This window comes from Larus michahellis, chromosome 4 (assembly GCF_964199755.1).
Source record: "Larus michahellis chromosome 4, bLarMic1.1, whole genome shotgun sequence".
Lineage (NCBI taxonomy): Eukaryota > Metazoa > Chordata > Aves > Charadriiformes > Laridae > Larus > Larus michahellis.
In genome coordinates this window covers 53100505-53127734 of record NC_133899.1, presented here as the reverse complement: position 1 = coordinate 53127734, position 27230 = coordinate 53100505, and the positions used below count along the sequence as shown (strand labels likewise).

The 27230-nt window shown below is 51.6% G+C and overlaps 1 protein-coding gene across 7 annotated transcripts in view; it reads right to left on the bottom strand.

Annotated features, from left to right (window-relative positions):
• Positions 1-4069: 4069 nt before the first annotated feature.
• Positions 4070-27230, bottom strand: part of SLC8A3 (solute carrier family 8 member A3) — a 119517-nt gene continuing 96356 nt past the window's right edge. For 3 of the 7 annotated variants that reach the window (XM_074584827.1, XM_074584823.1, XM_074584824.1), the window contains exons 4-8: positions 18422-18439; positions 9839-9963; positions 9190-9289; positions 7391-7666; positions 4070-7068 (exon numbers count right to left, since the gene is read on the bottom strand). In XM_074584827.1, coding sequence (XP_074440928.1) covers positions 6692-7068; positions 7391-7666; positions 9190-9289; positions 9839-9963; positions 18422-18439 — 896 coding nt within the window. In that variant the 3' untranslated portion in view covers positions 4070-6691. Of the gene's footprint in view, positions 7069-7390; positions 7667-9189; positions 9290-9838; positions 9989-18421; positions 18440-27230 lie in introns of all 7 variants that reach the window. The other 4 variants (XM_074584829.1, XM_074584828.1, XM_074584825.1 and 1 more) reach the window with 2 other exon arrangements.

The window sequence follows — 27230 nt, the reverse complement described above, 5'->3', positions numbered from 1 at the left end:
TGACAGGATAACTGGCCTCGTGGCCAGGGGGGTCAGCACTAGATGTGATATGTCTTGACTTTGGTAAGGCTTCTGGCACTGTCCCAGAAGACGTGCTCGTAAGCGAGCTGAGGAAACACAACCTATTTAGACTCACAGTGCATTGAGTTCAGTGTCAAAGCCAGAGAGCTTTCTGGGGAAGTCTCCAGCGGCTCTCCAGGGCCCAGGTCTATTGAGGGTTTTCATCAGCAGCTTTAGGAACTTGCTTTACTACAAAATTTCCTGGTGATATCCAGCTGGGAGGGGCTGTGAGCACCTACGCAGGGTTGGAGCAGAATTCTTGATAAATTGCAGAAATCGTCCAAGGCAACAGGATGAGTTTCAGCAGCGAAGCCGGCGCTGAGCTGGGGTGAGGCAGCCGGCGGGAAGGCACAAACACACAGCGAGACCCAGCAGGCAGCAATCCGGCAGAAACGGCTGCTCAGAAGCTGGAAGAGGAGAAATTGGAGGACCCGAAGGGCTTTACCACATACAAAATGCTCTTACAACAAGGATAGTAATCAGTTGTTTTCCATGCCTTTGTGAATAAAACTAGAAGGGGAAAAAAAAATAGCAGTGCCAAAAACCCCCACATTTGGGTTTGTTGTTATTTTTCTTTTTCTACCCAAGATGCTACTGAAGAAGAGGAGGCAATCAAATCTCTTTTGATAGCTTTTTTAAGAGCTTATGGGACAGCCATGGTGTTGATAGAGGCATGAAAGCACTCTGTACGGCGTGCCTTAGTGCTAAGAAGGTGCCCAGGGGACCGTCTGAGAGCACTGTTAAAGCTTCTGTGTTGGGATTGTTATTTTTTTCTTTTTTTCCCTACATCTTTTCCATGCACCCAAGTTGTACGCAAGTAATTCTCACAAAATGGGAGCGGTGTTTCTGTAACGCGAGCTTATTTTCTGAGACAACAGAGACATCTTCCTGGGAAGGTATTTATAACTTCACACCGTACGCCCCTCAAAAAAAAATGAAAAAAAAAAAATAAAAATCTTGCTTGGATGGTTTATTTCTTTAATTCGCCTAGATTTCATACCAGTTTCAAAGTACTTCCTAGACCTGTGTTATTTTTTATTGCATTCTTCAAACTGGGCCAGTTCCTGAGTGCGTGCCCAGCAATGGCTAGTAGGCAGGTCACGATTTTTCCTTTAGCCACAGCTCCCACTCAGCTTGCCACGTACGCGGCAATAGCAGCGGTACTGCCTGGGACATCAGGGAATGCTCACATTTAGGTGCAGTAGGAACATCTGATGAGCTCGACAACCTCACATCATGCCTGCAGGCTCCATGTCTCAAGATCAAATTACCACCTGAGGCCAAGTCTGGGGAAGGGAAGGGTTTCCCAGTTTGAAGTGGAGAGGTGCTGAGTGTTTCTGCTGCTGGCAGCAGGGGCAAGTGTGAGTGACGGGGATGCCCTGGGGTGCTGGTCTTTCTCCACCACCACAGGCTGCCAGGCAAAGCACAGACCCCTCTGGGCGAAGGGAAGGCAGATGTGTATCTGTGTGGGGTGGGTAAATCTACTCCTGGTGTTAATTATCTAGATATTTCAAATAGTCATTTAAATACTGGGAGGTCCTTAATCCCTTCCCCTTCTGGAGGCGAGCTGGGAGCCCTGTCTTCTCTGCCGGGCTCTAAGCGGCACTGGCACACATAGCTCCGTCATTAACAAGCTGGCTGCCGCTGGCACACGCACACAGATGACAATGGTCATTAAAAAATTTTTTTCCCCCATATAATATTCCAAAGGTTATTCTTGGTGACAAGTGCTTTTCGGCTTGTGGCCAGGGCTGGCCAGGGCTCAGCAACTGCTGCTGCCATTCGTGCAGGCTGGCTCCTACACCAAGGTCAGGGCTGTGATCACTCCCTGGCAGAATTAACCCAAAAAAGCTTTTGTCTGTTTTTTTCCCCAGAAAAAAAAACCAAACCAAACAACACTAATTCCAGGTGAATGATATGAGGAACAACCTGCATCCAGCTGACACCAAAGTGTGACTGAGGTTGGATTGAAATTTCCTTGCTTTGACTGGTGGCGTGTTCAAGCATGACCAGATCTCCTGGATACCCTTCTGTTACTATCGATGTCTATCCTATTGTGCTATCAAGCACTGGATGATGGTCGTTCCTCAAAGGTCTTGTCACCAGCCCTTTATCTCAACAGTGTCCAGGTACAACAGTACCAAGGTGTCCTCCAAAATGCTTTCCCAAAGCAAAGTGCTGTGCTGGTGGAGATATGCAGGTAGGCATCATCCCACCCCAGCAGTGGGCCAGGGTGGCTGGAGCCTGGGGTGGCACAGGCAGCTGATGGAGGCTTCGCCTTGCAGATGGTGCTGTGAGGTGAGGTGGTGTTGCTGCTTTGGGATGGGATGGAGGTTGGTTGTGGGGTCCTCCCATACCCAAGCCAAGTGGCTTACAAACCAGCCCAGCAGCCCCAGCTGTGGAATGAGAGGACATGTGCATCACAGAGTATTTTTGTGTTTAATTTGTGCTTGTCCAGAAGAGCCTTGACTGCACCAAAACCACAGTGACTGCGAAAAAGGTGACAAAGCCCATTCTGAGAGCTGCAATTGCCTCCTTCCCTGGCTTAAAACCTTTGCTCGCTGGCTCTAACAAAAACACTTCATTCTCACTGTGCCGTATTGCAGCCCATTCCTGATGCCTGCATGCTCCTGTCACTCGGCCCAGCTCGCTCCAGGACGGCGCCCTTCGGTCCTGGACCTAAGCCTCAGTGCTCGTGGGGACCGGGATGCTTCTGCGCAGCTGTGGCAGCGAGCCAGCCCCAAAGGGTCGTACCCCTCCCACCCCTTACCCCCTGCTCCCACCGCCCCAGCCTCTTCACTGGAGGCAAAGGCAATGGGTCCTTTCTTGGAGACGGAGCACTTACTTGTGCTTGCCCTGGGCCAGGAGCTCGCCGTGGGCGTTGCTGGCTCATGGAGTTGGTGATCCGGCTGAGGAGGCAAGGGCTGGGAAGCGACACCTGCCCCCTGAGATGTGGGGATGACAGTGTGCAGGACCCAGAGGGGCAGTGCTCTTTTTGTGGTGGGGCCGGTGGGCTTTGCTGAGCTCTGGCCGCCCCAAGGGCACGACGTGCAGCACAGCTTCCCTCCCCGCAGCCGCTCCACCAGGGTCCCCTCACCTACAGCCCAGGCGCCCAACTGGGGGTCCTCCCACCCTGGGTCCCCCCAGGGTTACGGGCTGCACCAGCCACCCCTTTGCTGCAGAAAGGCACATGGGGACGGTTCTGGCACAAGGCTCGCTGTAAAGGGGATTTTTGGGGTCAGGGCCCCAAATACAAGTGGAAAAAGGCAGCCAGTGGCGATGCTGGGTGAGGAGGTGGCATGGGATTGGCAAAACCCGGGGCTCAATTGCCGGCCAAGTGATACCTCTTTCCAAAACTGTTTTTTACGCAAAAGCTGATTTTGGACTGGCATCCATGCAGTGCAGCATCACCTGGGTGGCAAAACATGTGGGGTGCCCCCCATGGCAGGGGAGTGGGAAGGCAGCCAGAGGTACCACTGGCCCCGCACCGTGCGTGGCCCTTAGACGATGGCCCCGTGCTGTGACAGTCCCCGGGGACAAAGCAGCTCCTTTAATCACCTCTGCTTTTCCCTCCTGATGTCAGGGCATGTTATTAATCCTCAACCACAGCAGCGAAGGGGCCTTGGCGAGGAGCGGGGATGGAGGGGAGAGGGAGGCTGAAAGGGCTGCCGAGGGAGGCCAGCGGCTGTTACTGCAGCTGCCACGGGAAGCTGACGGGAGAAACAGAGGGGAAGGAGCCGCGATAACAAAAGCACCAGCAAAATCTCCTCTCCACCAGCCAGCCAGGGGCAAGCTCCATTGGGGTCCTGCCAGCAGGACCAAACTGGAGGAGGGAGCAAACCAGCCAGAGACAGCGCCACCAAGTCCAGGCACCTGCCCAAAGGAAAGCAGGAGCAAGCAGATAACGAGACCCAAAATAAAACATAAAAGCCTTAGCAAACAATAAATAAATAAATAAAAAATCCCCAGAGGCACCAAACTTGCTTGTTTTTTTTTTTTTTTTCAGCTTGCATATTTTTTAATGAAGTAAAAAATAAAAATAAAAGAAAGAAACACTCTGTGGATGTTGTCGGCCTGATGCAGATCGCCCTCGTGCATGGAGGGCATGCAGGTCCCCATGCAGTTGGCACTGATGGCAGCCAGTCCTGTTCCCCCCCGCCCAAGGCCAGCTGAAGAAGGAAGCAGATGAAAAGCACGTGGTGGACACAGCACAAGCAACAGAAGAACAGCACGGCAGCTCCCCAGGCCGGGCTTTACCCAGGGGTGGGTGAGCTGGCACGGGTAAAATAAGAGCTCAACAGACTTTATATGCTCCAAATTAAAAACAGCAATGATAACAAACCTTCCCCTTGAGAGCTGCACTTTAAACCCCCCCGCCTCAGACAGCATTTGGGGGTGGTGGGATATTTGTAATTTTTCTTTCAGTGTCATCCGTGTCCCTGGCTGGCAGGCAGTGGCGGCGGTCGGTGGCGGCAGCAGCTGCTCTCGGTGGCTGTTGGCACAGCTGGAGGCCAGAAAGACCGGCAACCTCGGTGGGAGCCCGGCCTCAGGGTTTCTTGCCCGTCTTTTTCAGGCCCTTTCCCAAAGGCATGGTGGAGGACGGGTAAGGAGGCGGGAGGTCAGATGCTTGTTGGCTTCAAACCCCATGGCTTTCACCCACGGTGGGCTCCCACCGGCAAAGCTCCTGCTGCTCCCCTGAGAAGGAGCCGCCTTCTCCGCTTTACGTGTATACACACTTATATAGAGATATAGGTATCTGATAAACATTTTGTATGAAAATAAATACTTCATCTGTGTGTTAAGGACCATCATCGCTTTCATCCAGTCACTTGCTATAATGTTACATCTCTTTTTTTGTCCGTGACAACCTTGTTCCCATTGCTTTTTTCCTAACCTACGGCCACGTCCTCCCCGCCTCCTGGGGCAGCAGAAAGCACTGCAGCAGGCAGAGACGTACCTTTTGGCAGACCCTCTCTTACTCGCTGCCTCCCAGGGTTTGGCTTATTATAGGGAACTTTATGAAGAAAACGCTTTCTTTTACAGCGCCTGTTTCTTTATAGAATGCATTATCTTCATCTTGAAAACACTTTACAAAGAATAAGGTTTTAACATCCTCTTCCAGGACTCTCCATTAAGAAATATGTTTCTAGATAGCACTGCTTAGATAGGTATAGGTATAGTTTTTATTTATTTTTATTACCAACCCAACATTTCAATTAGCAGCCATTGATGTAATTCATGACATACTCTTGTGGTAGTTTTTTTTGTTTTGTTTTGTTTTTTTTTCCTTAAAAAGAAATGCACTTCAAATGAAAAGGATGCCTTTTTGTCTATCTGGGTATTCCTGAAAGGTACTCGAGATGCTACAGGAGTCCTGATGTGGGTGGCAGTTTTTAAGCCTTTCAATGGCCTGGAGACCACCAGCAAGATGCGGGCGCTGTGAAAACTGGGGCAGCAAACGAGTGAAAGGGCGGCCACGCCACAGCTCGGGGTGGGACGGCGCTGGGAACGAACGGGCACGCTATCCAGGGGTTCCTCAATTCATTTCCATCTCCGAGCAGGAGGGCCACGCAGCAAAACCCACCACCCCCAAGGAGCTGGTACCGCTTTCCCTGGACCCCTTGCTCGCCCAAGGGCTGGCTATTCCCGGATAGCCATTTATTTCTTCATCGGTTGTAAATTAACATAATTTTCTCTCCCTGCAGTACCACAAGCTCAAAGTTAATTATACAAAGAGAAATGCCACAGTCAAAATATACATGACACGTATTATATTAGAAGGTTGGGGTTTGGGGTTTGGGTTTTTTCCCTCCTTTTTTTCCTAGCCCAGGCAGGTGATTGAGATGCTACATGCTCCAGCCTTTGTCACTGTGTGTCTGTGTGTCTGTGTTTGTAGTAAAAATATATCAGTCTTGTGATGTTCTTAAAAAAGAAAGAAATGGAAGGCGGCGAGGGAGGAAACGGGTAATAGTGAAAAAGTTCTTTGACTGTGTCACAGTCTTTTGTGGCTTCAAAAAATACACATGTTCAATTCCAGCACTGACGGCAGCTTGAAGCTTTAGAGTAGATTTTTAACATTTTTTTGTTTCAGTAATAAAAAAAGAAAAAAATATAAGCAGGCAGCGTGACCCCCCCAAACCAAAAAGCAACAAGCAAACAAAAAAAAAAAAGGAAAAAAAAATTTCAAATTCCTGATCAGATTTCTGCAATTCCCAACCAGTAAAAATAAGAAAAACATCTCCGTACAGCGGAAGGGTGCTCAGGAGAAAAGGAGAAGGAGACAAGCCCCTACAGGAGAGGTGGCCTTTAGAGATGACTGAAACTTCTTAATCTCACTGAATGGGGTCAGTGGCTGGGTTTATTGTGTTTTGTTTTATTTCAACACTTGCCATTGTTGCTCTTTTTTTTTTCTTTTGTATCATTTTGGGTGGGTTTTGTTTGTTCGGGTTTTTTTTTTCCCCCCTCTGTGATGGTTTTTCCCTTCTTGGTGCCCAGCCGTCCAACCATCTGGGCAGCAGCGGCCCCCGACGGACAGCCGTCCCCTCCGGTGCAACCGCGCTTCCAGGACTGGTGTCCGGTGAGGTAATGGAGGAGGGGGTCCCTCCCCCCGGTGGCACCGTCCCTCCACCGCCTAAAACCCTTTGATGTAGCAATAGGCCTCCAGGGTGGCAAAGAGGATGTAGAGCAACCAGAGGCTGACGAAGAGCAATGTTGTGGCCAGTTTGCATCCCCGGGGGCCACCCAGCTCACCCCCGAGGTGGGGCCGCCGGCGGTAGAGGAGGACACTGATGCAGATGAAGGCGAAGATGGTGAAGAGGGTGACGGAGAAGGCCAGGGTGCCTGCCGACACCTGGAACTCCTGCCCCTGTGATGCCCAGTAGATTGCCGCCACCGACCACGCCAGCCCAATGCCCAGGAAGACGTTGACGGCGTTGCTGCCCGTGACGTTGCTGATGGAGGCGTCGGCGTACACGTCCTGGACGGCTGCAGCTTTGCTGGCGAACGTGTCTGGGGTTAGGAGAGGAGGGAAGGGGAAATCACTGGGGGTCCAACAGGAGAAATGGGCAACCTTTCACGTCTGGGGGACAAGGGAGGCTCAGGTGTGGCACTGGCCAAATTGGGACACAGACTTCTGGTGCATACCACTCTTCCCGTGTCCAGGGACCCTGTGTTGCCACCAAGTGGGGTGCAGACCTTGCCTGGGGACAGGGATTTGTGGAGCCTTTTCCCAGCCTGAACCCCATCCCATGACAGAGCTGCTTCCTGGGAGCAGGAAAGCCACCAGAGGGCTTGCCTCCCACCCCATCCCCGGCCCCCCCAGCTGTCCCACCTGGTACAGAAGTGCCAAAGGCGACAAAGACGACGGCGGTCACTGAGTCCTTGAGGCCAATGGTGCAGCCGAAGTGGGAGGCGAGGTCACCGATGACAGCTGTGAGCATGCCGATGATGAGGATGGAGACAACAAAGCAGGCCCAGCCGTTGCAGTACTCAGTGGGGGGCACACAGGCGAACAGCACCTTCCAGAAGACGGTCAGGAAGTGCATCACATAGTCAAAGCAGGACGGCAGGCGCTCCTCGCCGGACTCGTCCTCGTCCTCATCACCCGCTGCAAACAATATGGAAGGGGAGGTCCAGCACTCATGATGGGGCAGGTGAAGATTATGGGGGTGGGCTGCAGCCCGTGCTTGGCCCCCCAGCGCAGGGCTCCAGGGATGCTACTTTCCTGGGACAAGGAGGAGTGGTGCTGGCCACAACAGTGGGCTCAGGGCACACCAGGTCCCCCAGTGGTGGGTGAGGTTTGGCAAGAGGGCTGCCTCTCGATACACCCCAGAGCCTGCAGGGCTGGTGAGTGGCAGAGTGGTGAGTTGTACACACAGAGAGACAAGCCCCATCCCCATCCCCGTTCCCATCCACAGGCAGTCACACAGTATGTAGTCAGCCTGTGGAGATCACAGCTGAGGGGCACCATGAAGTCACACAGGCAAGTGACGTGGGTAAAATAGCAGAAAGCGATAGAATTGGGAAACTCTTGGTCCTCCTGCACAAGAGCACCAGCAGCACCCCAGCAAGACATTTCTCATCTGTGTGAGGGTATCAGCAGCAGCGCTGCAGCCCCTTGGAGGGGTTCTGTCCTTAGCCTGGTGGGCCAGGTCAGCTCCGAGGCTGGAAGCACTGCTGGTCTTTGTGCGGATACAGGATGATGGAAATAAATTGGAGGAAGAGAAAGCAGGCAGGGAGCACAGAGCAGAAGGCAAAGGGAAGGAGAGAGAGAGAGGAAGAGAGAAGCAGGCCTGCTTGCTCCAAGGATGGAAGTATTGTTTCCACAGAAGCAGTTTCTCTTAATTGTTAGAATGAAAAATCTGAATACCCCACATCTCTTCTTTCATGTCAGAAGAAGCCGTTGTGGCCACTGGCGACAGCTCCCACTCAGCCACCTGCCTGCTACCTGCACTATGGCGGGGTGGAAAACAGCCCTTCGGGAAAGATGCCAAACTATCAAGGAAAGGTTCAGAAAGGTGCCCAAGTGTCATTAATGGCACAGACATGCCTAAAATGTCTGTTCCACAGCTGCCTGGCTCTGGAAGTGGTGAGCTCTCTCAGCTCCCTGGGCAACAGCTGGCAGGTCTCTGGGCCTTTCCCTCCACCAGCTGCTGCCTTGTGGGGCAACATCTCCTGTCTGCATGTGGTAACCCCCCCTACTCCCAGAGACTCTACTGGCCGTGGCAGACAGCACATCTTCCAGCAGGAGGATCTACCTGACCAGGACAGCACTGGGCACACCAGGAGCCAGCAGCCCAGCCAGGATGGGATTTTGATGCCTATATGCTGGTGGTCAGACCACTGAAGCAGCAGGACCACTGCCAGCAGACGTAAAGTCTGAAAACTGGCCTCCTGGATGGCTCCGCACCAAAGGATGGATCTCCTGGACTCCCAGCCAATGCATCTGCAAAAGCCCAGTATATTTGGAGCAAAGGAACTCTTTGGACTGGCTTTGCTGGTGGCCACTGTGCACGCAACCGCTGAGCATCACTGACCAGGCAGATGCTGTTTCCTGAGCCCAGATAGACCTCATCCCAGGCCGCATGAGCCCTGCGGATGCTGGTGTGGGTTTTCTGACGTCCCCCTCACCTGCACTGACGGTAATGGCCTCCATGAACTGGTCCCTCCAGGAATGTGTCCCTACAACCAAAGCCAGGTTCGTCTTCTTAATCAGCTTGTCCACGGTGCTCTGTGGTGGGAATAAAGATGCAGAGCAATTAAACGGGCTGCTAGTGGGCAAGGCTGATCTTGCAGTGCACTGTGATCTCACAGACCCTTCCCAAACTGTGGAGGTGCAACAAGCACTCTCCTACCAGTCAGATAAGGCCATGACAAGTTGGGCCCACCTTCTCCCCAGACAGGCTGACTCAGACCTCACCAGAGCCTGCCTATTTGCCACCCCTTACTTTAGACAAGGTTCCTTTTTCCTTCACCCCTGCCTCACTAGAGACAGCTTTGCTCCTGCCCTCTCCCGCACACTGGCTTCCATCTGCTTCCAGCAGAGCTCCAGGCTCCCTTGCCTTCCTCCCTCCACCTCTGCCTACCAGCAACTACATCTCCTGGCATTTCTTGTAGGCTTCTCCGATGCCTTATTGCATTGCATACTCCTTTTCCTCTTCCAGCAACGCTTTCCCTCAAAAAGTGGCCACCCCCTGCCACCTCGGTCCTGCTCTCCACAGCTGCTCTTCAGTGCCACATGGCTTTCCCCTCCTGGAGGACCCCTGGGACAACTACTGACCTTGAACTCATAGGACTCTTCAATGATGACTTCTAGTTTGGGATGCTCGCCAAGTATTGGTTTGCCCATCTCTGCAATCCTCTTGGCTTCCTCCTCTTCAACCGTCAGCTTCCTCTCAGCCACTTCTGTGAAAACAAGGTCAACACCAAGCTGTAGACAGCAGCCCTAGAGCACCAGGGCACCGCGGAGGCTTGTCTGCAGGGCCTGAGCATGGGCTTCATGAGCAGCCCCTTCACGGCTTGCTAAGTGCACACAGTGACTGGGGGGAGTGGTGGGGAGTTGGACCACAGAAACAAAGGACGAAGATTTCTGAATATCAGCTAATCACTGAGAACATATAAAACATGGTTTTAATTTATTAAAAAAACCCAAACCCATAATGTTCCTTCAGCCTGTATTGGTGCTCTTGTATGACATATGCCCTCCCATCACCCCTGCAGCAGCCACATCCTTGGTGAGATCGAGGTACCGACTCATTCCACCATTTGGCACAAGCATCTTTTCACACAGCTTTGACACCCTGCTGTGTTTCATGGTTTGAAGGAGCAAGAGACAGGATCTTTTTACTCCCCTTTGATTAGAAAATCACTGTTGGCACCCTGTGCCACTCAGTGCTTGATCTAACGCTCCGTCACAACCACCCATGCACACAGATACATGTTCCTAGCATTCGGAAAAATGAACTGGAAGAAATAAGTCAAGAGCCAAGTGGGTTTTTTCTTTCATATTACTGGATGTTTAGTTTCTGCTGGAGGAGACTAAACCAGGACCCCAGGTTGGCAGCACGCTGAGACGACCCTGTGTCAGGCTCACCTTGCTGATGCCCCAGCAAACCCAAGGAGGAGCCTGGGGAAGTTCTGGTTGCCCAGATGGGAAGGAGCACGCCTAACCATCAGGAAAAGTGCCCTGGCAATGTCCCCAGCCCTGACCAAGATCTCCTCTCCCACCCAGACACTCAAGTGCAGGCATGTGTCGATAGGCTCTCTGAAAAGCCTTGACATGTCAAGAAAGAAGCTGTGTTTTGCCCAGCCTTCCCGTGTCTGACCAGTCAGAGCTGCAGCACAGGGCCCAGCTGAGCCTGGCAGCAGGAGCTGAAGCTCTGCAGAACCTGGGAGGGGTATCACAAATGCAGAGCATCTTGTTCTGGCTAAGCAGTGGACCAGATGTTACCCAAGGTTTCCTGCAGCATTTACAAACAGCCCAGGTAATGCCTGAAATGTGATTAATCCCACGCGGGCTCCAACAGATCTCATACTTTGCACCAGAAATCACAAAGAAATTATCAGCTCTCCATGAAGTCTAGTTGTACACCCTGGCTTCTCTTCATCAATCCAGCTGGATTGATTGCAAAGGCTGTAAGCCTTGCAAGACCTGCAGAGTTTATAAAATATATAATAACTCCTGTCGCAGGTGACATTATTATAACCCATCACAGAAGCAGAAATAACTACCTCCATCATTTGAAATCAGTGATCAAAACCATCACTGCCTAGCTCAAAGACAGTGTACTCTGGATTTGGGAATCCCCAAAAGTTTACAAATACTGAGAGAAGGGAGCATGGCACCTGGAGCAGCCAGGCAATACAGGATGCCAGAGGGGTAAGGGGGCAACTGCAGGCAAAGGCCAAGCAGAGAGGGGAGGGGGCAGCTGAGATGGAGAAGTGCAGAAACAGGGGTGAACCTGGACAAATGTTGTGCCTCATGCAACACTCGGGAGACATGACCTCATGATCATCAACAACAAGATTCAAGTTACTTATATTCATTTGAGCAGGGAATTAGACAAAACATTTTCCAAGGCAGTGATCAAGAAAGTCCAGTCTGCTTCTACATGGAAGTGTACAAAGATGTCGAGCTGCATCCATTGCTGAAAATGCAGATGCTTATGTATCAGTTGCCGTGCCGCATATGTGGGTCTCTCCTGTCTGAGCTCCACCATAACCTGAAGCTCAGGGGAGGAGGCACCTCAGCTCTGCAAGGCCCACTTGGCAGATGAGCTGAGCACGGGCTGACGTATGCTGATGGTACCGAGCTGAGAAACAGCACGGCACCCATCCCAGCAGGGCTGCAAAGCTCGGAGTCGGTGATAGTCTGGCTCACTACAACCTTTGGTGGGGTTGGTTGAGGAAAGCTGCGGTCACAGCCGGCAACACGGTCCCTTGGGCTCTCGCCCACTGGCTGCAGTTGCACAGCACAGAAAGCAAATCTCTGGAATCAGAGGACCTGCCCTGAAAACGGGGAATGTCGGGCAGAATTTCCTCGGCTTAACAACTCCAGGAGAATAGATGCAAGGTAGCCTCAGTCTGCACTTTGACTGATTTGACAAAAGCCTTTGGCGTGGTAAGACAACACGGAGCCTCACGCAGGTATCAGCTGCCTAGGCAAGGCTGAGCTGCAAGCAGGTCTGTGGGCACACGCAGTGCAGAACGCCTTCCCCTCCCCGCAGGGAGCAGTATCCAACACGGCGTTATCCCAGAACCTGGCATCTTCCTCGTGACGGTTTATGTACCTGTGCCAGGCAGGAGAGTGCAATACCCGAAACCCTCCTCCGAGGAAGAAAATCTCTTGTGTCTCTTCTGACTGTGTGCCAGGCCCAAGGCTGTCGGGCAGGCTGCATGGGAATGCCTGTGTCCACGGCCAGAGGCAGGACCTTTGGCTCTGGCAGGTGGCTTTGTTGCCTCTGCAAGACACTCACAGATCACCTACTGATTTGATGAGCTTGGCAATCACTTGCCAGGCAGCTCTTAGAGTAAACCAAGTAACACATCCATGTCAAGGAGTGGACAGATTGCGCTAAGCCTGAAGGCTGGATGCAGTGTGAGCACGGGACCGGGCACTCCACCGAACTGAAGGCACTGGTACTTACCACAGCACTGAAGGGCTGTGTGACTTGCACTATTTCAGAGGGCACCTTGTCAGTGGAAGACATGCCACCAGAGGCACCTTCAAGCCCTAGGTAGGACACTCGTGGTGAAGGTACAAGCTGGCCAATGATGGAGACCTGCCACCTGCTGACAGCACGTCCACCGAGACATGAATAATGGAGGCGCTGCTGTCACCACGCAGCTCCTCTGCGGTGAATACGGAGAACTGGGGCGCAGAGAGAAGAAACACAGGTGCCCAAGAAAGCACGTCAAGGATGTCCTATGGGGGCAGCCGACTGAACACCACTCCCAGGCTTTCAACGTCAGCTGCAAGCAAACTGCTGGAGAATAGGCACAGGCAGCATCTCCAAATGGGCAGAAATGTTAATAGAGGAAACTTGCAGATGCTGAAAAAAGGAGGTAATTCTGTCACGCCTTATTAAAAAGCAGTCACATTTGTGAATGTGCAAAGCACAGAAACCTAATCGACTTTAAAGGTGCACCTGAAAACATTTAACCTGCCATTGTATTTTCACTGAGCCTCTGTCCTAATGTAGGAGACATAAATTAAGAGTCGCATGTCAATATTGTGCTGGATCTTGCTCAATGCACTCGTGCAAGTGACCCAGAGGTGCCAAACAGCAGGCTGCCGATTGTCCCCTGAAGTTAAGGCAGTGCCCTTTGTGGCAGGAAGGACAAACTTAGGAGCCCAGCTGACACATCTCTTGCCCCAACCTATGCTCACCATACTGTTAAGGGGGAGAGCTACGCACCTTGAAAGAGCAATACAAAAAACCTACATGAACCCACCACTTCTACCCACCTACCGTTCAGGACACCCAAGCACACTGTAGCAGGAATCAGTGCCAACCTCTGCCGAACACCTGAACCTGCTCCAGTCTGTCTGTTCCGATGGGATGCTGAGGACTGAGTTGAGCCCCGTGTGTACAGATCCAATGGCCGAGAGGGAATAAACCCTTGCAACATCCCAGTGGCAGAGCTCACTCCCGATGCTCCTGCCTTTCAGGGAAGCCCTTCAGCCAGCAGCAGGGTGCACCAGCCTGCCTTCAGAGACACAGGAGGCCGCTGTCTCCGCAGCAAGTGTGGGGCATGCTCCCACCTCCTGATGGACCAGGCGTAGGGATGGGGGGCTTGGAGGGCTCCTCCAGAAAGCGGGGACAGGGCATCGGTGAGGTGTGTCACGCATCACCCCGGCGCAGTAGCCTGCAAAGATGACTACCAAGGGCTGTGATAAATAAACCACAAGGGGCGGGGGGGGAGAGAGACAGACTTTTAATTTGGAAGGTCAAGTCTGTCAAGGTGAATGCTGCCAAGCCACAGCTTAATTATTAACTAGCCTGATTTCTGTTTGTATCAGCATCAGTACCTACTTCTCAACACGGATTGCACCCTGGACTCCCTGCTGTCAACCCCGATTAAGCCTGATAAGGTCTGGCTATGCCCAGCAACAACAGCCGCTTGCCAGGACCTCCTGGGCTGCCTCCACCTCCTCCCTGGGACAGGGAAGGTGAGGAGAGAGGGGTCCCCTAAACCCTGCCTGCTCCGGCACATAGGTCTGTGCTACCATCGAGTGCTAGCAACCCATCTGGGCTACAGGAGCCCGCGCAGGCTGCTGAGGTGAGGCAAGCTGGGGCTGCTGCGGCAGGTACTCTGCTCCTGGCACCAGGGAGCCCGCGGGTCAGAGAGGAGATACTGTGAGCAGGGGAGACGAACAGGTCTGGTAAGATCAAAGGCTGGGTGGGAGGAATGAGAATGAAGTCTCCTTTTGACCAGGCTGTAGCGAAAGTCACGGCTGACACCCGCTGGGTGCTGGACCCAACGCTTGCTGGAAGATAGCAAGGAGAGGTTTTTTTTGGTTAAAGCACTTCACGCTGTCGCTTATTCTGCCTCATTCGGGGTCAGTTCAGACCCTCAAAGGTCGGACAGACGAGGGGGGCCAGCAGCTCCTAGTTGTGGTCCTGCCACTGCGGTGCTCTGCAGCCCTGCTGGGCACGTCCCTGCCACGCTCACTCCTCAGCTCCTCACCTGCACCAGAGCCACCTGCGCCCGCGGGGCCATCCTGGCACTTAATCTGCAGCTATTTGCAAGCGCTCTCCAACCTACACATGATAGGCAGTTTCCTGGGCTCAAAATACTGTAAGCAGGTCCGCTACTCCTCCTATTTTTTTTCCAGGGGAAAAAGGGAACACCGAGCAGTGTTCTCACTTCAGGCACTGCTCCTGGAATTGCTCTGGACACATCATAAAGTTAGATAAAGCCCATTTCCATGGGGTAATCTGGCCACTACATCTTCTGAGCTGAAACAGGCAATGGGAAGGCCCTGGAACACAGTTAGAGAGGTAACAACCCATCACCTAGGCAATGCTGCAAGACTACCAAACAGCCGCGGACCAGTTTGTATTCCCTGTCACTTGCTGAATAAATTGGATTAAAACCAGCAATGTATTCATGAAAGATTGCTATGAAGGCCATTTCACACCCCTAGAGCTATCTCGTTTCCATCCATTTCTAGGGCAGGCATGTATCTGCATGAAGGTCACCCCTTCTGGGGACTGCACTGCTAGGAAGAAATTAAAACGACAATTAAAAAGGGATTTTTTTTTTTGTTGTTGCGGCTCAATAAAACATAATCCTGGCTAAACAAAGTAAACAGTGAGCATGAATGAGTTCCTCTGTCCAGAGCACTGTCAAGCCGTCAGTCACAACTGGGGAAGACTGCTGGCTAAAAGACACTGTGGCTTCTGAGGTTAGCATATGGATATGCCCTTTACTGAAACACATGCACATGCACAAGCACCGGCAGCCTAGGCTGCTTTCTAAAAAAGGGAGGAATCTGCTTACTTAGCCCTGGAAGCTATTTTTGAGGCGTAATAAATCCCATATACATGCCCCAGCGTCCTTAACGCTAACTGGGAACCGCTGCACATTCATGAGAGGGAGGTCAAGGCACAGGGCTGGGAACTGCGCATTATTCCACTGCTGGCTCTGCCTTGAGATTGCTGCTGACACGACTGTCCCCGACAGGCCAGTCAGCTGCCATCTCCGCTCCCCAGTCTTTCCCACCACAAAGTGGACCCATGACTTTTAAAGCCTAAGTAAAGAAACGTATTTAGAAATGTTTTCTTTGATCTGAGTGAAGATGTGGAGATGAGGGTAGACAAGTATCTACTGCTTAGATAATTTCTCATTCCTTTAAAGACATCAGCCTCCTGAGCCCCAAAACTTGCAAGCCAACTTGCAAACTTGCTCAGGCTTTCAGTGGCTTTTGTAAAGCCTGGCAAGACAGCCAGAGCAGCATCCACTGCTGGCAATGGCAGGGACAACTGGAGTAGCCACGCACTTTGGTATCAAATATTTAACAGTATAAAGAGTATATGGAGAGATCATTGCCAGTGCTAAAACTAAAGGCTATGCATTAAAGCAGTTAAAAAAGACCACCCAGGTTTGCCTCTCAAGTCACTCCACGGGTACCCAGTACTACTGTGGTCCTCTGCAGCCCCAACAGCTGGCACTGGACGCTTGGCGAAGTGAAGCTTTCAAAAGCTTTGCACAGCCTTGCAAGTCTGGCTCGGAGAGGAAACAAATGCTGAGCTGAACCTGTGCCAAAGGCTCTCCCCTGCCCAGTTACTTTGCCTTGTGTAAAACTCACAGCCCTCTTTTCCCAGGGAGGGCTCTGCAAGGTGGCGGGGGCAGAGCCAGGATCTCCCATGTACCCCCAGGTTAGGGCTGCAAGGACAAGGGAGGTGTTTTCTCTTGGGCTCATCCATCTGAGCATCCCAGGACTTCTGCAAAGAGACAGGGCTGCTGCAGTGAGCGGAGGCCGTGCTGCTGCTGGCCCTGCGGGGGCTGACGAAGAGGTGCCATGGGAGGGTGAACACTCCAGGGCCGCGGAGGAGAGCCAGGGTGCCCAGCACTCCCAGGGAGGCAGCCTTGGGGAAAGGGATGCTGCCTGGGAAAAGCTGTGCGAGTTGCTCCCGAAGGGAGGGGACGAGGAGCGGGACCAACGGATTCCACTGAAACGTTCAGTAATGCCCTTTTTTTACAAAGATTCCTGCGCGTCCGTGTAATCTAAATCTAACATGACACAGACTAAACGAGGACGTCACTTCTCTCCCTGCTGATTAGCCGTGATTGCCGCTTGAGCGACACTCCAGCACGTGCCTCTGCGGCAAGCAGGACTCTGCTCACCGGCTGGCCAATACCTTGAAGCATGCACGGGGGCCAAGCACCGAGAGCTCAAACCATGGGCCAAGCACATGCCATACACATGGAAGGCACCTCAGGACAGCCTGGCAAGGGGGGGACACCCCAGGGATGCCCCCCGCCTCCTCCTCCCAGACAGAGAAGAGGCTTTTCTTCCTTAACTGGAAAGCAACTTTCCATAGCTGGTGACCAAGTTCTCCAATAACGGCTGCCAAAAGCAATCAGGCTGTATCACAACAGAGGGAGGAAAGTTATGTTATTTTAATAGAAATTATTTGGTTCCTGGGGTTCTGATCAAATTAGGCAGCTACTGAATTAAAGCAATGAAATTACTGTGAAGGAGACTGTGCTCAACTTATTTCCAGTCCTCCCGGACCTGAAGAAGTAACAAAGGAAAACGTCCAAACCGCTCCGAGGAGTTTTCCGTAAACACCCTAAGCTGATATTTGGGGAGCTGGGGACTTCTGCCTGCCACTAGCAATTTCCTAATTAGCCCAATATCCGATGGGCTCAGGCCATCCCCTGCACAGCAGATTTGGCATCCTCCAAAAAGCAGCAGAGACTGAAGCCTGCACGGCAGATGCTTCTCCTTTGATTTGCAGCACAGCTCAAGCGTGATGAACGCTTTGGTTTTCAGCTCTGCTTGCAAACCTGTCAGACTCGAGCTCCTCTCTGCACCCTGCGTGCCCGCCCTTAGCTTTTGACAAATGTTGCTTTAGTGCAAATTCAACTGTAATCATCTCTGGAATTGGTGGAATAAGAAAAATACAGGCGGCGTACATCGCACCGCAGTGGGATCAAGAGAGATCGGCGTTAATGGGGATTTCGGGCAAGGAAGAGGGGGCTCAGTACTAATGCACAGAAAAAACCTGACACAGGGAGAGGAGACAAAGAGTGCAGAGCTAGAGCTGGGGGTGAGAAGGAAAAGGTGCTGATGCTTATCATGCCCTGGCAGCGCTGCCCTGGCGCTGGGCGCACTCCCGGGACCCCCCAGGACGGGCGGTGGAGAGCACCCAGGTGCATGCACCGAAGGGCGATGCATGGCCTGATCCTGCATGAGAAGGGGACACCTGCGCAGCCCTGCACCCTCGCCCACCCCGGGAAACGCCGTCCCGTGCCCCAGGAGTGCTGCCCCCCTGCAGAAAAGCCCTGTGCTCCCTGGTTCATTAGCACAACCCAAGCCCCAGAGCTGCCCGAAGAGAGGGTCGAGCCATGGCCCCAGATCAGTAAAAGCTGCATGTTCTGCTTTGCAACCCTGACCGTGTCATTTCCCAAAACCCTGGAGAAAAATCTGGAATATGGGGAAGGCTCTTAGATGTCAATCAATCACTGTCATGTTCTTAACGCATTGCTCTTAACTAGTTCCTGCTGGACGTGAACACCATGAGCTGGGGTTGTCTACAACACAGTAAACACAAACACGGAGTGGGGGGCCTGACCAACGGGGATGAAAACAGAGCCAGAGCAGGCGGAGGAAAGGAGAAAAAGCACTTACCTTGGGTGAGCAGCAGGGCTGTGGGGAGAGAAGAACACGAGAAAGACAGGGAGAGAGAAGAAAAGAGGGAAAAAGTTAATATCCCAGGGGAAAAGCGGTTTTGCAGATGACAGCTGTCAGTGAGCAATGGACGTGGCGCAAGGCGGCGTGCGAGCTGGCCGGGGCTGCATGCCGGGCACAGGCAGGGAGCAGACCTCGCGGCAGTGAGACGGGCAGGAGGCTGGCCAGCACTGGTGAGCACCAGGGCACTGGCTCCCCAAAGTCACACTTTCACCCCCCAGTGAAGGCAGAGGGATGGGATGCAGGCAGGGAGTAGCGAGGAGGGGAAGGGAAAAATGGGGGAGGACGGTTATGCTTGCTAGCGGGGCCTGACGTGACCCGAATTGACCCGAAGGCACTGGGGGGGGTGTCCCCACTTCAGCCAGGAGTGTGTGGTTGTGATGGGGATCGGCACAACTGGGGAGGCACTGGTAAACCCATGGGTGGCTGAGAAGAGAGGGTGGCCGGGAGCCACGGGCAGCTCACTGAGAAGAGCATCATCAGGGGAAGGTGTTGATAAAATGGGCTCTGCCCTCCAGTGCGAAACGGGGCAGCGGGTAACCCTGCCGTGCATCATCTCCTGGGATGCCCTGGCTCACCTATGCCTATCCTGTGCCCCGCTGGCACTGCTCCCAGAGGGTCAGGGTGCTGAGAGGAGCACAGGCACACCTAAAGATCACCGCTTTGAGTTCCCCTGGCTCTCTTTGCTCCCAATTGCAGATCTGCCCGGCAGCGCCGCAGGGGCACATGCCGTGCAATGTCATCACAGCGGGATGTACCTCCCGGGAGATGTGACTGCGTGGTCCTGTGAGATTAGAGGTGGGAGGAATGGAGGAGAAAGGTCCAAAGATCCTTGCAAGGGATGATCTTACCCTGACTTTCTGTACAGGCACAGCCCAGCCCTCCTGCTGCCTTGGGCTGTGACCCCCTGGCCTTCCCCTGCCTTGACTTACCCACTCACCAGAGCTGTCACAGAGAAACATCCGGCTGGATCCCTCTTTGGTGTTATCCCTAGAAAGCCACAGCCTGCATCCAAGTTTCAAACAAACTACAGGAGAGTTTGTATAGCCAAAATACTGAACCTTCTTCAAGAGGGGCCAAGCATCAGCTCTGTGCCTTAGCTTTGACTTCTACCTGTCCTTCAAACAGCAAAGTGGTCCCCGAACACTTGGTTGCATGTGATGACGGTCTTGTAATTACTAACACTTACTATCATGCACTTTTAGTCTCAGAAGCTTAAAACTCTGTACAAAGACTGAGTCAGTATTAACAGCCCCATTTGACAGATGGCGAAGCAAGCAAAGAGAGGCTAAAGGGAACATTTTGCAAACTCAGAAGTGGGCCGGAGTCCAAAAGTGCTAATTTACCCAGGCTTGCCGGTTCAGGCCTCTGAAAAGCAGGCACTTTTATACAGAGGCACCTAATCGTATCTGTGCTGGTTTGAAAGCGATTTCCTAAGCGATTCGTCAAAGGTTGCACAGCGCATCAGTGGCAGAGCTGGGGAAAGTAATCCTGAGTCCCGGCTCCCAGTCACGTCTCTGCTCTGTCAGGCAGCACCCACGGGCACAGCTTCCCAACAGCCTGCAGAGGGGCATCCTACCAGTCAAGATCTTCATCCACCTATCCATCTTCCCAGCTGGAAATACCGTGGGCAGTCAGGGAGATCTTCCTTGTCTATGCGGGCAGGTAGAAGCGCAGTGAAAGGAGAAGGGGCAATGAAGAGGCTCCTTGCTGAGCATCCCTCGTGTTTAAGGGTAAATTCCTTTTCCAAGTCAAAAACCTTTGGGGGAACCATTCGTGAATACATTCTGTAGCACATACAGTGCCACAGAGCCATGAGAAGCAATGGGATGTTTGCTCTGCCCACGCCACCTCCTGTCATCCACACAGCCCTGCCTGGAAGCCTCCAGCAGGCCCATCACTGCCCCTTGTAGCACGAACCTAGAGTCTCCTTGTAGCTCCGTCCTGCTGCAGCCCCATACTACCCTGTGGCCTCCTTACAATTCCATGGTCTTCTGGTTCTCCAGACAATGTGGGAAAATTTAATTTGCCTTTTGCAATTACAAGCATTAGGACAATGGGTCGATCCGGTCTTCAAATTTAATATAATGAAATATTACTGGGCCCCTAAGCTACTGTGGTTATTAAAAAAAAATCATTGGTTCCTCATGTTTTTTAAAACTGTTATTCTAGTGCTCTGGGATTTGAGTTTATTTTTTTCCCCATTTGCTTTTGAGCCTGCAAAAGAACTATTTTTCTCCCTTTCACTTATGTTATGATACATGAATATTTGAAGAAGCCTATAAAGCTATGAATGAAACATCAAGAATACAGCATGCAGAAAGCCGAGGGATTATTTTATCTTTATATTTCTGAGTGAATGCTGTGCATGCAAGCAAGAAAATGATTTCACGGCCTAAAGCTTCCTTCCTGCACATGCATCTGCTAATGTGCCCTTAGCCCTGACCTGTGATGTTTCCTGACAGTCCAGCTGGGGATGCTGTACCTGTACCAGCCCCATCGATGTCCCCTGTGCTCTTCCCATCCCGCAAGCCTCCCTCTGCTGCTCCCAGCCTGGGCTGCATCTCTCCATCCCTCCCCAGGGCACCTCTCCCTCTCCTGCACTCATGCTCTGCACGTCACGCTCCTCCTGGGGCCAAGCCAGGCCACCACATTGCTGCTGGCATCTCAGGTAGTCTCAGAGGCTTGACATGCATATTCTTACAGGGAGCTGCTAAAATTAGCTCCTCAGTCCAATCCAAAATAGCAGTCCCAGGTACCCCTCACCTAACCCCTGCATGGCGTGAGCGCAGACACACACCCGTGCCTGCAGACAGGGCAGGTGACGCTGACTCTCTCAGGGGACCCAAAGCCTTCAGCTCTGGATCCCTGTTTTTCCTTTACTGGGATTTCTCTGCCCCACAGGTCTGTTTTTCACTAGGCAAAGCCAAAATTGTGTGCATGAACTCTGCTTCCCCTGCCACGCCTGAAACTGGACAATTTAGACCTGAATTTAGCTGCTAAAAAAGCTAATTGCTAATAAATGATTTCACCTGCATGTTTTCGATGTACTTCGGAGAGAAATCCTGCTGGGATGTGCATGTTGGTGTGGGGTACAGATCGGGAATTGAATTCCCTCCTGCTTGAACTCTACCGAGGCCCAGGAAAGTTAAACCAAGAGGAACCAGGCTTAGGAGGGGAGCAGATCAGAAATAGGGCAATACTGTAAATCCTGTGCTAAATGTGTGTCCTGGTCTTTTTCTAAACAGTGAAATAGCTTTTTCTGCTGTTTACCTCAGAGAGAGATTTGACCATGCTGCACGCTTTATTCTGGACTCATTCTTCATTAACATAAATCTTTTCTAATCAATATCCCTAAAGACTCCAGGAAACCACTGCATAGATACGAGGATCCTTGTTAAAAGCCTGGGATTTACAGAGCGAGCTGAAATGAAGGAGAGGGGGCTGGATTTTGAGGACACCCTCCATCACACCACAGGGCACTCACAGGCACCCAAAGGAGCTCGGTGACGATGCAAACCACGGGCTCAGCTCCCCAAAGAGGCAAGGATTCCCTCATCTTCCAGATGTAAGTGTCCACAGGCTCTGCCTCCAGATTTGCTCACTGAGGTGAGCAAACTGTTTCCCTAACGGACTGTGAAGAGCTATAAACATGGTTTTTTATAGGCTAAACAAGGCAGAGATTTTGCAGCATTAGCCTGAATGCTGTTATTATTGAAGTCAATAGCAAAGCTCTTGCAGACTCCAAGAGACTCCTCCTCTCCATCAGGAGAATCAGGGGCGTTCAGCTTAATCACAGAGCTGCAAGCAAATTATTAAACCTTTGGGGAAGGAGGTAACAGCAATCTAACATTTCTTTGCTATTCCCAACAGCAGCTGATGGAAGAAGGAGTTTCTCAGCATCTGCCCACACTTCAAAAATCTGCAGCACATGTGCTCACGTATCGATGCAGCTTATCTTATCCAGGCATGGACTTTTGTACCAAGTCACATTATTTCATCAATATTTTGATATAGATAACTTGCTGGATCGATCCAAGCTAGGAATACTTCTTCCTTCGCAGTCTAATCCTTACTCCGTGACTCCCATCCACATCCTCCCTCTGGGGCACGAAGCTTTCTCGTCAGGGATGCTGACACTTGATTAAAAGGAGATGTGTTATGAGATTTTTCCACACCGGTTGACTCTGCGCTGGGAGGGCTGAGAGGACTTCAGACAAAAACTTCGCAAGCCAGGTCATGCCAACAAGCTGTTTAATAGTGCTGGCCAGCCATCTGTGCTCCTGTTCCCACTGAAGTCGTATCTTGTGGGAGACATGCTTTCTGAAGCAAAATTTTGCAGGAAGGATGTTGTTCCTTTTACAAAGCCTAACCCTCAAGACTCAGCCTTCATGCACCAGCTCTGAGGTTGAATCTTCCACTGCTGTGCCGCAAGCTGAATTCTCATGAGCAGAATCCCCATTGCCCTTATGAAAAAAAATTTTCCAAATGCTATTTTCACCGTTATCTGCTATCAAGTGAAATCTTCAAAGTAGCCTCACGTGCCATTTGGGCTCCATCAACACTAAGGTTAACCACAATTTAAGCAGAAGACTTAAGGGAAAGCAAAGCAAGTTTTTCTCTTGTAATCCAGGACCGCAGACAAAGTGTGAAAGCTGACGTGTAAAGAAAGTATTTCTCCAAAATCCCGCTGGGCTGACAGCAGTAAAATCCTCGGTCCGAGTTGTGAGCAGACACGACACCAGAGCTGCCATGAGAGCAAGAGTCAAACCAGCAGACAGCATCTTGTCATAAAGGAAAAGACTCGTTTCACTGCAGGAACACTTTAAAAAGGTGCTGAAAAAAGAATGGCCAGAAAGGTGGCTCAGGGTGCTGGGAGGTTTCAAAGCCCCGCAGAGCTCAGTAGAGAGGGATTCAGTTTACGTCACCGCACATAGGGAGGAAAGGTGAGACAAAAAAGGATTTAGAGGTTCATTTCTTAGAAACAGAAAAGACAAAAGATTGGGAAACCTGAGAGATGCCCAGGAAGCAAAAGAAAAGAAACATTTACCATCCTTGCCAAGCAGAGAATGAGAGTCCCTCTGGTTCCTTTTCACTCATTCACTTTGATATAATCAGCTTGCAGCAAGCGCCATCGTTGCCAGTGCTCCTTGCATCTGATACGCCACTACTGAGTCAGTATTGGTCTTCATCACAGACCAGCTGGCAAGATACCCATCGCAGATCTAGCTTCATCAAGTTGAATTATTGGAGCACATCAACAAAAAGTGCTGGTAAAGTAAAACTACTCGATGTGACTTGTTTGGATGATCAGAAAGGCTTTGAAAAACTCCAGCTGCAGAAAGCACTTGGTGAAAAAGAACAAATAGGTTGCAAGATAATGTTTGGTATTGTAGATGTAACATCTACATAGGGGGGAAAATAAAGAACAGGAGCGGTCAGCTCTCCTTATGGCAAAAGTTAACAACTGAGTGCCCCAAGGCTCAAAGCAGCATGGTGCTGATATAATTGGGGGTGAACAGTGAGGAGCGGCATCTGCAGATGATGCAAAATGTTTCAGTCAAAAGGCTGTTTCAGTGGCCGTTACGTGTTCTGCAAGTCTTCAGCAACCTGAAGAGAGGAATTTGTGTTTGGACAACCACGGGTACCTTCCTGAGCAGAGATGTTTTTCCCTGGTAAGGTGCTTGCAGGTGCAAACAGCAAGAGCAATAGGATGAATTTTCTGCTGAGCTCTGGTCCTCGCAGAGACCCTCCTGGAGATACTCAGCCTCACCTAATTGTGCAGCCCAAGCCAAGATCATTGCCCTCTATCCCAGATCTCCAGTCAGGGCAAGTAGACAATTCCCTTGACTGGTGGCAACTGCTTTGTACCAGCACATGCATGGGACAGCGCAGCCAGTCATGCAAATCGACCCTACGACAGCAAACCTTGTTCCCACCTGCTGTCCTCTTTCGCTGCTTGTCTATCAGAAACCACTGCCGCTGCCACCCTCAGGGACAGCACATGGGATTTGAATAGCATGGGACTCCAGACCAAGTTCTGCATCCAAAGTAAACCATCCAAACTCTGCCCCAGGCTGGTTTGAGAAGCATGCTCCCACTCCCCTGATCACCCATGCTGCCGTCAGCTCTGCCTTCCCTTCAGGGCACCACACTTCCTCACCAATTTCATCACTGCTACCTGGCTTGTATCCTTAAGGTAAGCTAGCAGCTACCCTCTGCACGGGGAGGTCCTGGGGCAAGTGCAGGCCCTTGGCACAAAGCTAGCGAGACTGCAATGCACTGTCTGGCTGTGCACGACCTGGATTGCAGACTACTTCCAAACAGAACTGCCAGTCAGCTGAGGCACCCAGCGCTGCCCTGGTCCCAACTGGGTTGGAGAGATGTTTTGAAGACGCTACAAAGAGCCGTCTGAGAACACCCAATACTCCTACAGCCTCCCTAGGCACCGGTTCAATGTGACAGAGCTAAGTAGGGAGTAACAACAAAACGAGGACACACCATCAAGAAAACCACATCTTCTGCAGTGCTGGAAACAAACGTGTGGGTAGCTGAAACCCAGAGAGACTCTTCTTCAAAAGCAGCCCAGCCCGAACCTCCCCAGAGAGGCAGGAGCTGTGTGGTGCCCTCACTGTGTGAGTCACATCAGGGCCCAAGCATCACCACAACAAAACCAAACAAAGTCCCAGTCAGGCAGCTGCAGTTTGGGATATTCCCCCTGTCTGTGGGTGCGGGGCAATGGCAGCATCCATGCAGCAGCCTGTAGGGCTGTATGGGTCACGCGTGGGCTTTGCGATAAGTAAACCATCCCAACTCTGCCCCTCCAACAGCACGATGGCGACAGGAACACGAGCGTCCCTTCCCGACACTGTACGCTTGCCGAGGGCGTGTGCATCCCAGGCTGCCTCCTCTCCGCCAGGAGCCGGCTGTCCCATGAAGCTGCTGGCAACAACATCCGCTGTCGATCACTCCCAATGTTTGGAGTGGGAAAACCTCACGTAGATCTGTATTCTTCACCCCAGGTATAAGGTACACTCGTCACAGATGCCATGGCGTGCAGCGCTATGGAGCTGAGGATCTTTCCAGATGCCCTGGAATTAGTGTAGTGACTGTGCCACCTTGTGCCAGCAACATTTACAAATGCATTTTAATCTCTTGCCTCTTAGATTTTAAACCCACCGTGGCGTTGCTCTGACTTTCTCTCACAAGGCCCACCAGGGCTCCACATCTCCTCCTCGGCATGGTCCTTCAATTCTTCCAGGTAAAGAGGGTCCATCTGAGGCTGTGCCCTCACCTCCGGCAAGTGACACGGCTGGCCTGCTCGCTCTGTGCTGCAGATCATTTAGTCTGGCTCCAATCTCCTCTCTGCCTGTTGCAAATCACAGTCCCACTGACTCCAACTCATGCTGGTGTAAATGAGACACACACAATACAGCAAACCGGCATTGTAGTCCCAATAATAATGAGGACATTTTACAACTGAACGACCTTAGGGGCTATCTGGATTTTTTTTCAAACACGTGTTTTTATTCAGCCAGCTGCAATGTGGCCTATACGGGAAAAAGAAATGCAGGACTACACAAAAACCATCCCAATCCTGACTCTGTATCCTGAAAGCTCACTGGTTTAGAAAAGGATGCAGGGCTCACAGAGAGCAGACAACTAGGCAGAAACTTCAGTGTGATGCTCCAAGCCACCAAGTGCATAAGCAGGAGAGAGCCAGAGGCAGATAATTTTCCTCCTGTACCTGCTGAGATGGAGGTAGGAGTCCTGTGGATGGGAAGGGGCATGTGTGGAGAGCAGATCCCGGCGTGATGCTAGGGCTGAAGACTTTGATCTAGGGCTGAAGACTTTGCTGACACAGATTCAAAGGGCTTAATCTCCTCAAACTTCCATGAAGAAATTTGACCGTAATATGGCTACGGTGAGCAGGTACCTACACAGAAGGTACAGCACACTGTATATAGTTCTTTCGTCTGATGGAGGAAAGTAGGAAAATAACTAGTGGCTACAAGGTGAGGCCAGACAACTTCTACCTAGAAGCTGTGCTCACACATCTTCACCCTGGAGGGCAATTAACCACTGGGACATATGCCCATGGGATATGGCAGGTTGGTCACTGCTTCTGCTCAAGGGCAGTTGGACTTTGGTGAAACCTGAGGGCCTCTGCTGGACACACAGTGAAACCTAATTCCCCTCATTGCCTGCAGGCTGCAGGAGATGGTCTAAGGGCATTAAACTATGAATCCTCTTTGGGTTTACATTGTACAAATCCACGGATGCTAGATGATATTGTCATGCTAATGCAAGCTGTGTCTGTCCCCAATGTCCCACAGAGCCATGCACAGGAGCTCGGACTGGCCAGAGGGCAGCTGCTCTGCTGGCCAGATAAGAGACAGGAGACGTTTCAGCAAGGAAAAGCTGTGCGATGTATGGGCAACTGCCAGGTGTCACCATCACCTGCAGCAGCTCAGAATCACAGAATGGTAGGGGTTGGAAGGGACCTTTGGAGATCATCTATTCCAACCACCCTGCCAAAGCAGGTTCACCTGGAGAAGGTTGTACAGGAACGCATCCAGGTGTGTTTTGAATATCTCCAGAGAAGGAGCACATGGGAGCAGAAATAAGCCCGTGGGCACACACATCTGTCTCAACTGCGTACCAGACACCCAGAAGGTGGATTTGAATTCCCTTTTGTAAAGTGCTTCTGTTTAAAGCTTGGCCCTCCTGGGTCACCCCAAAGCTGGCG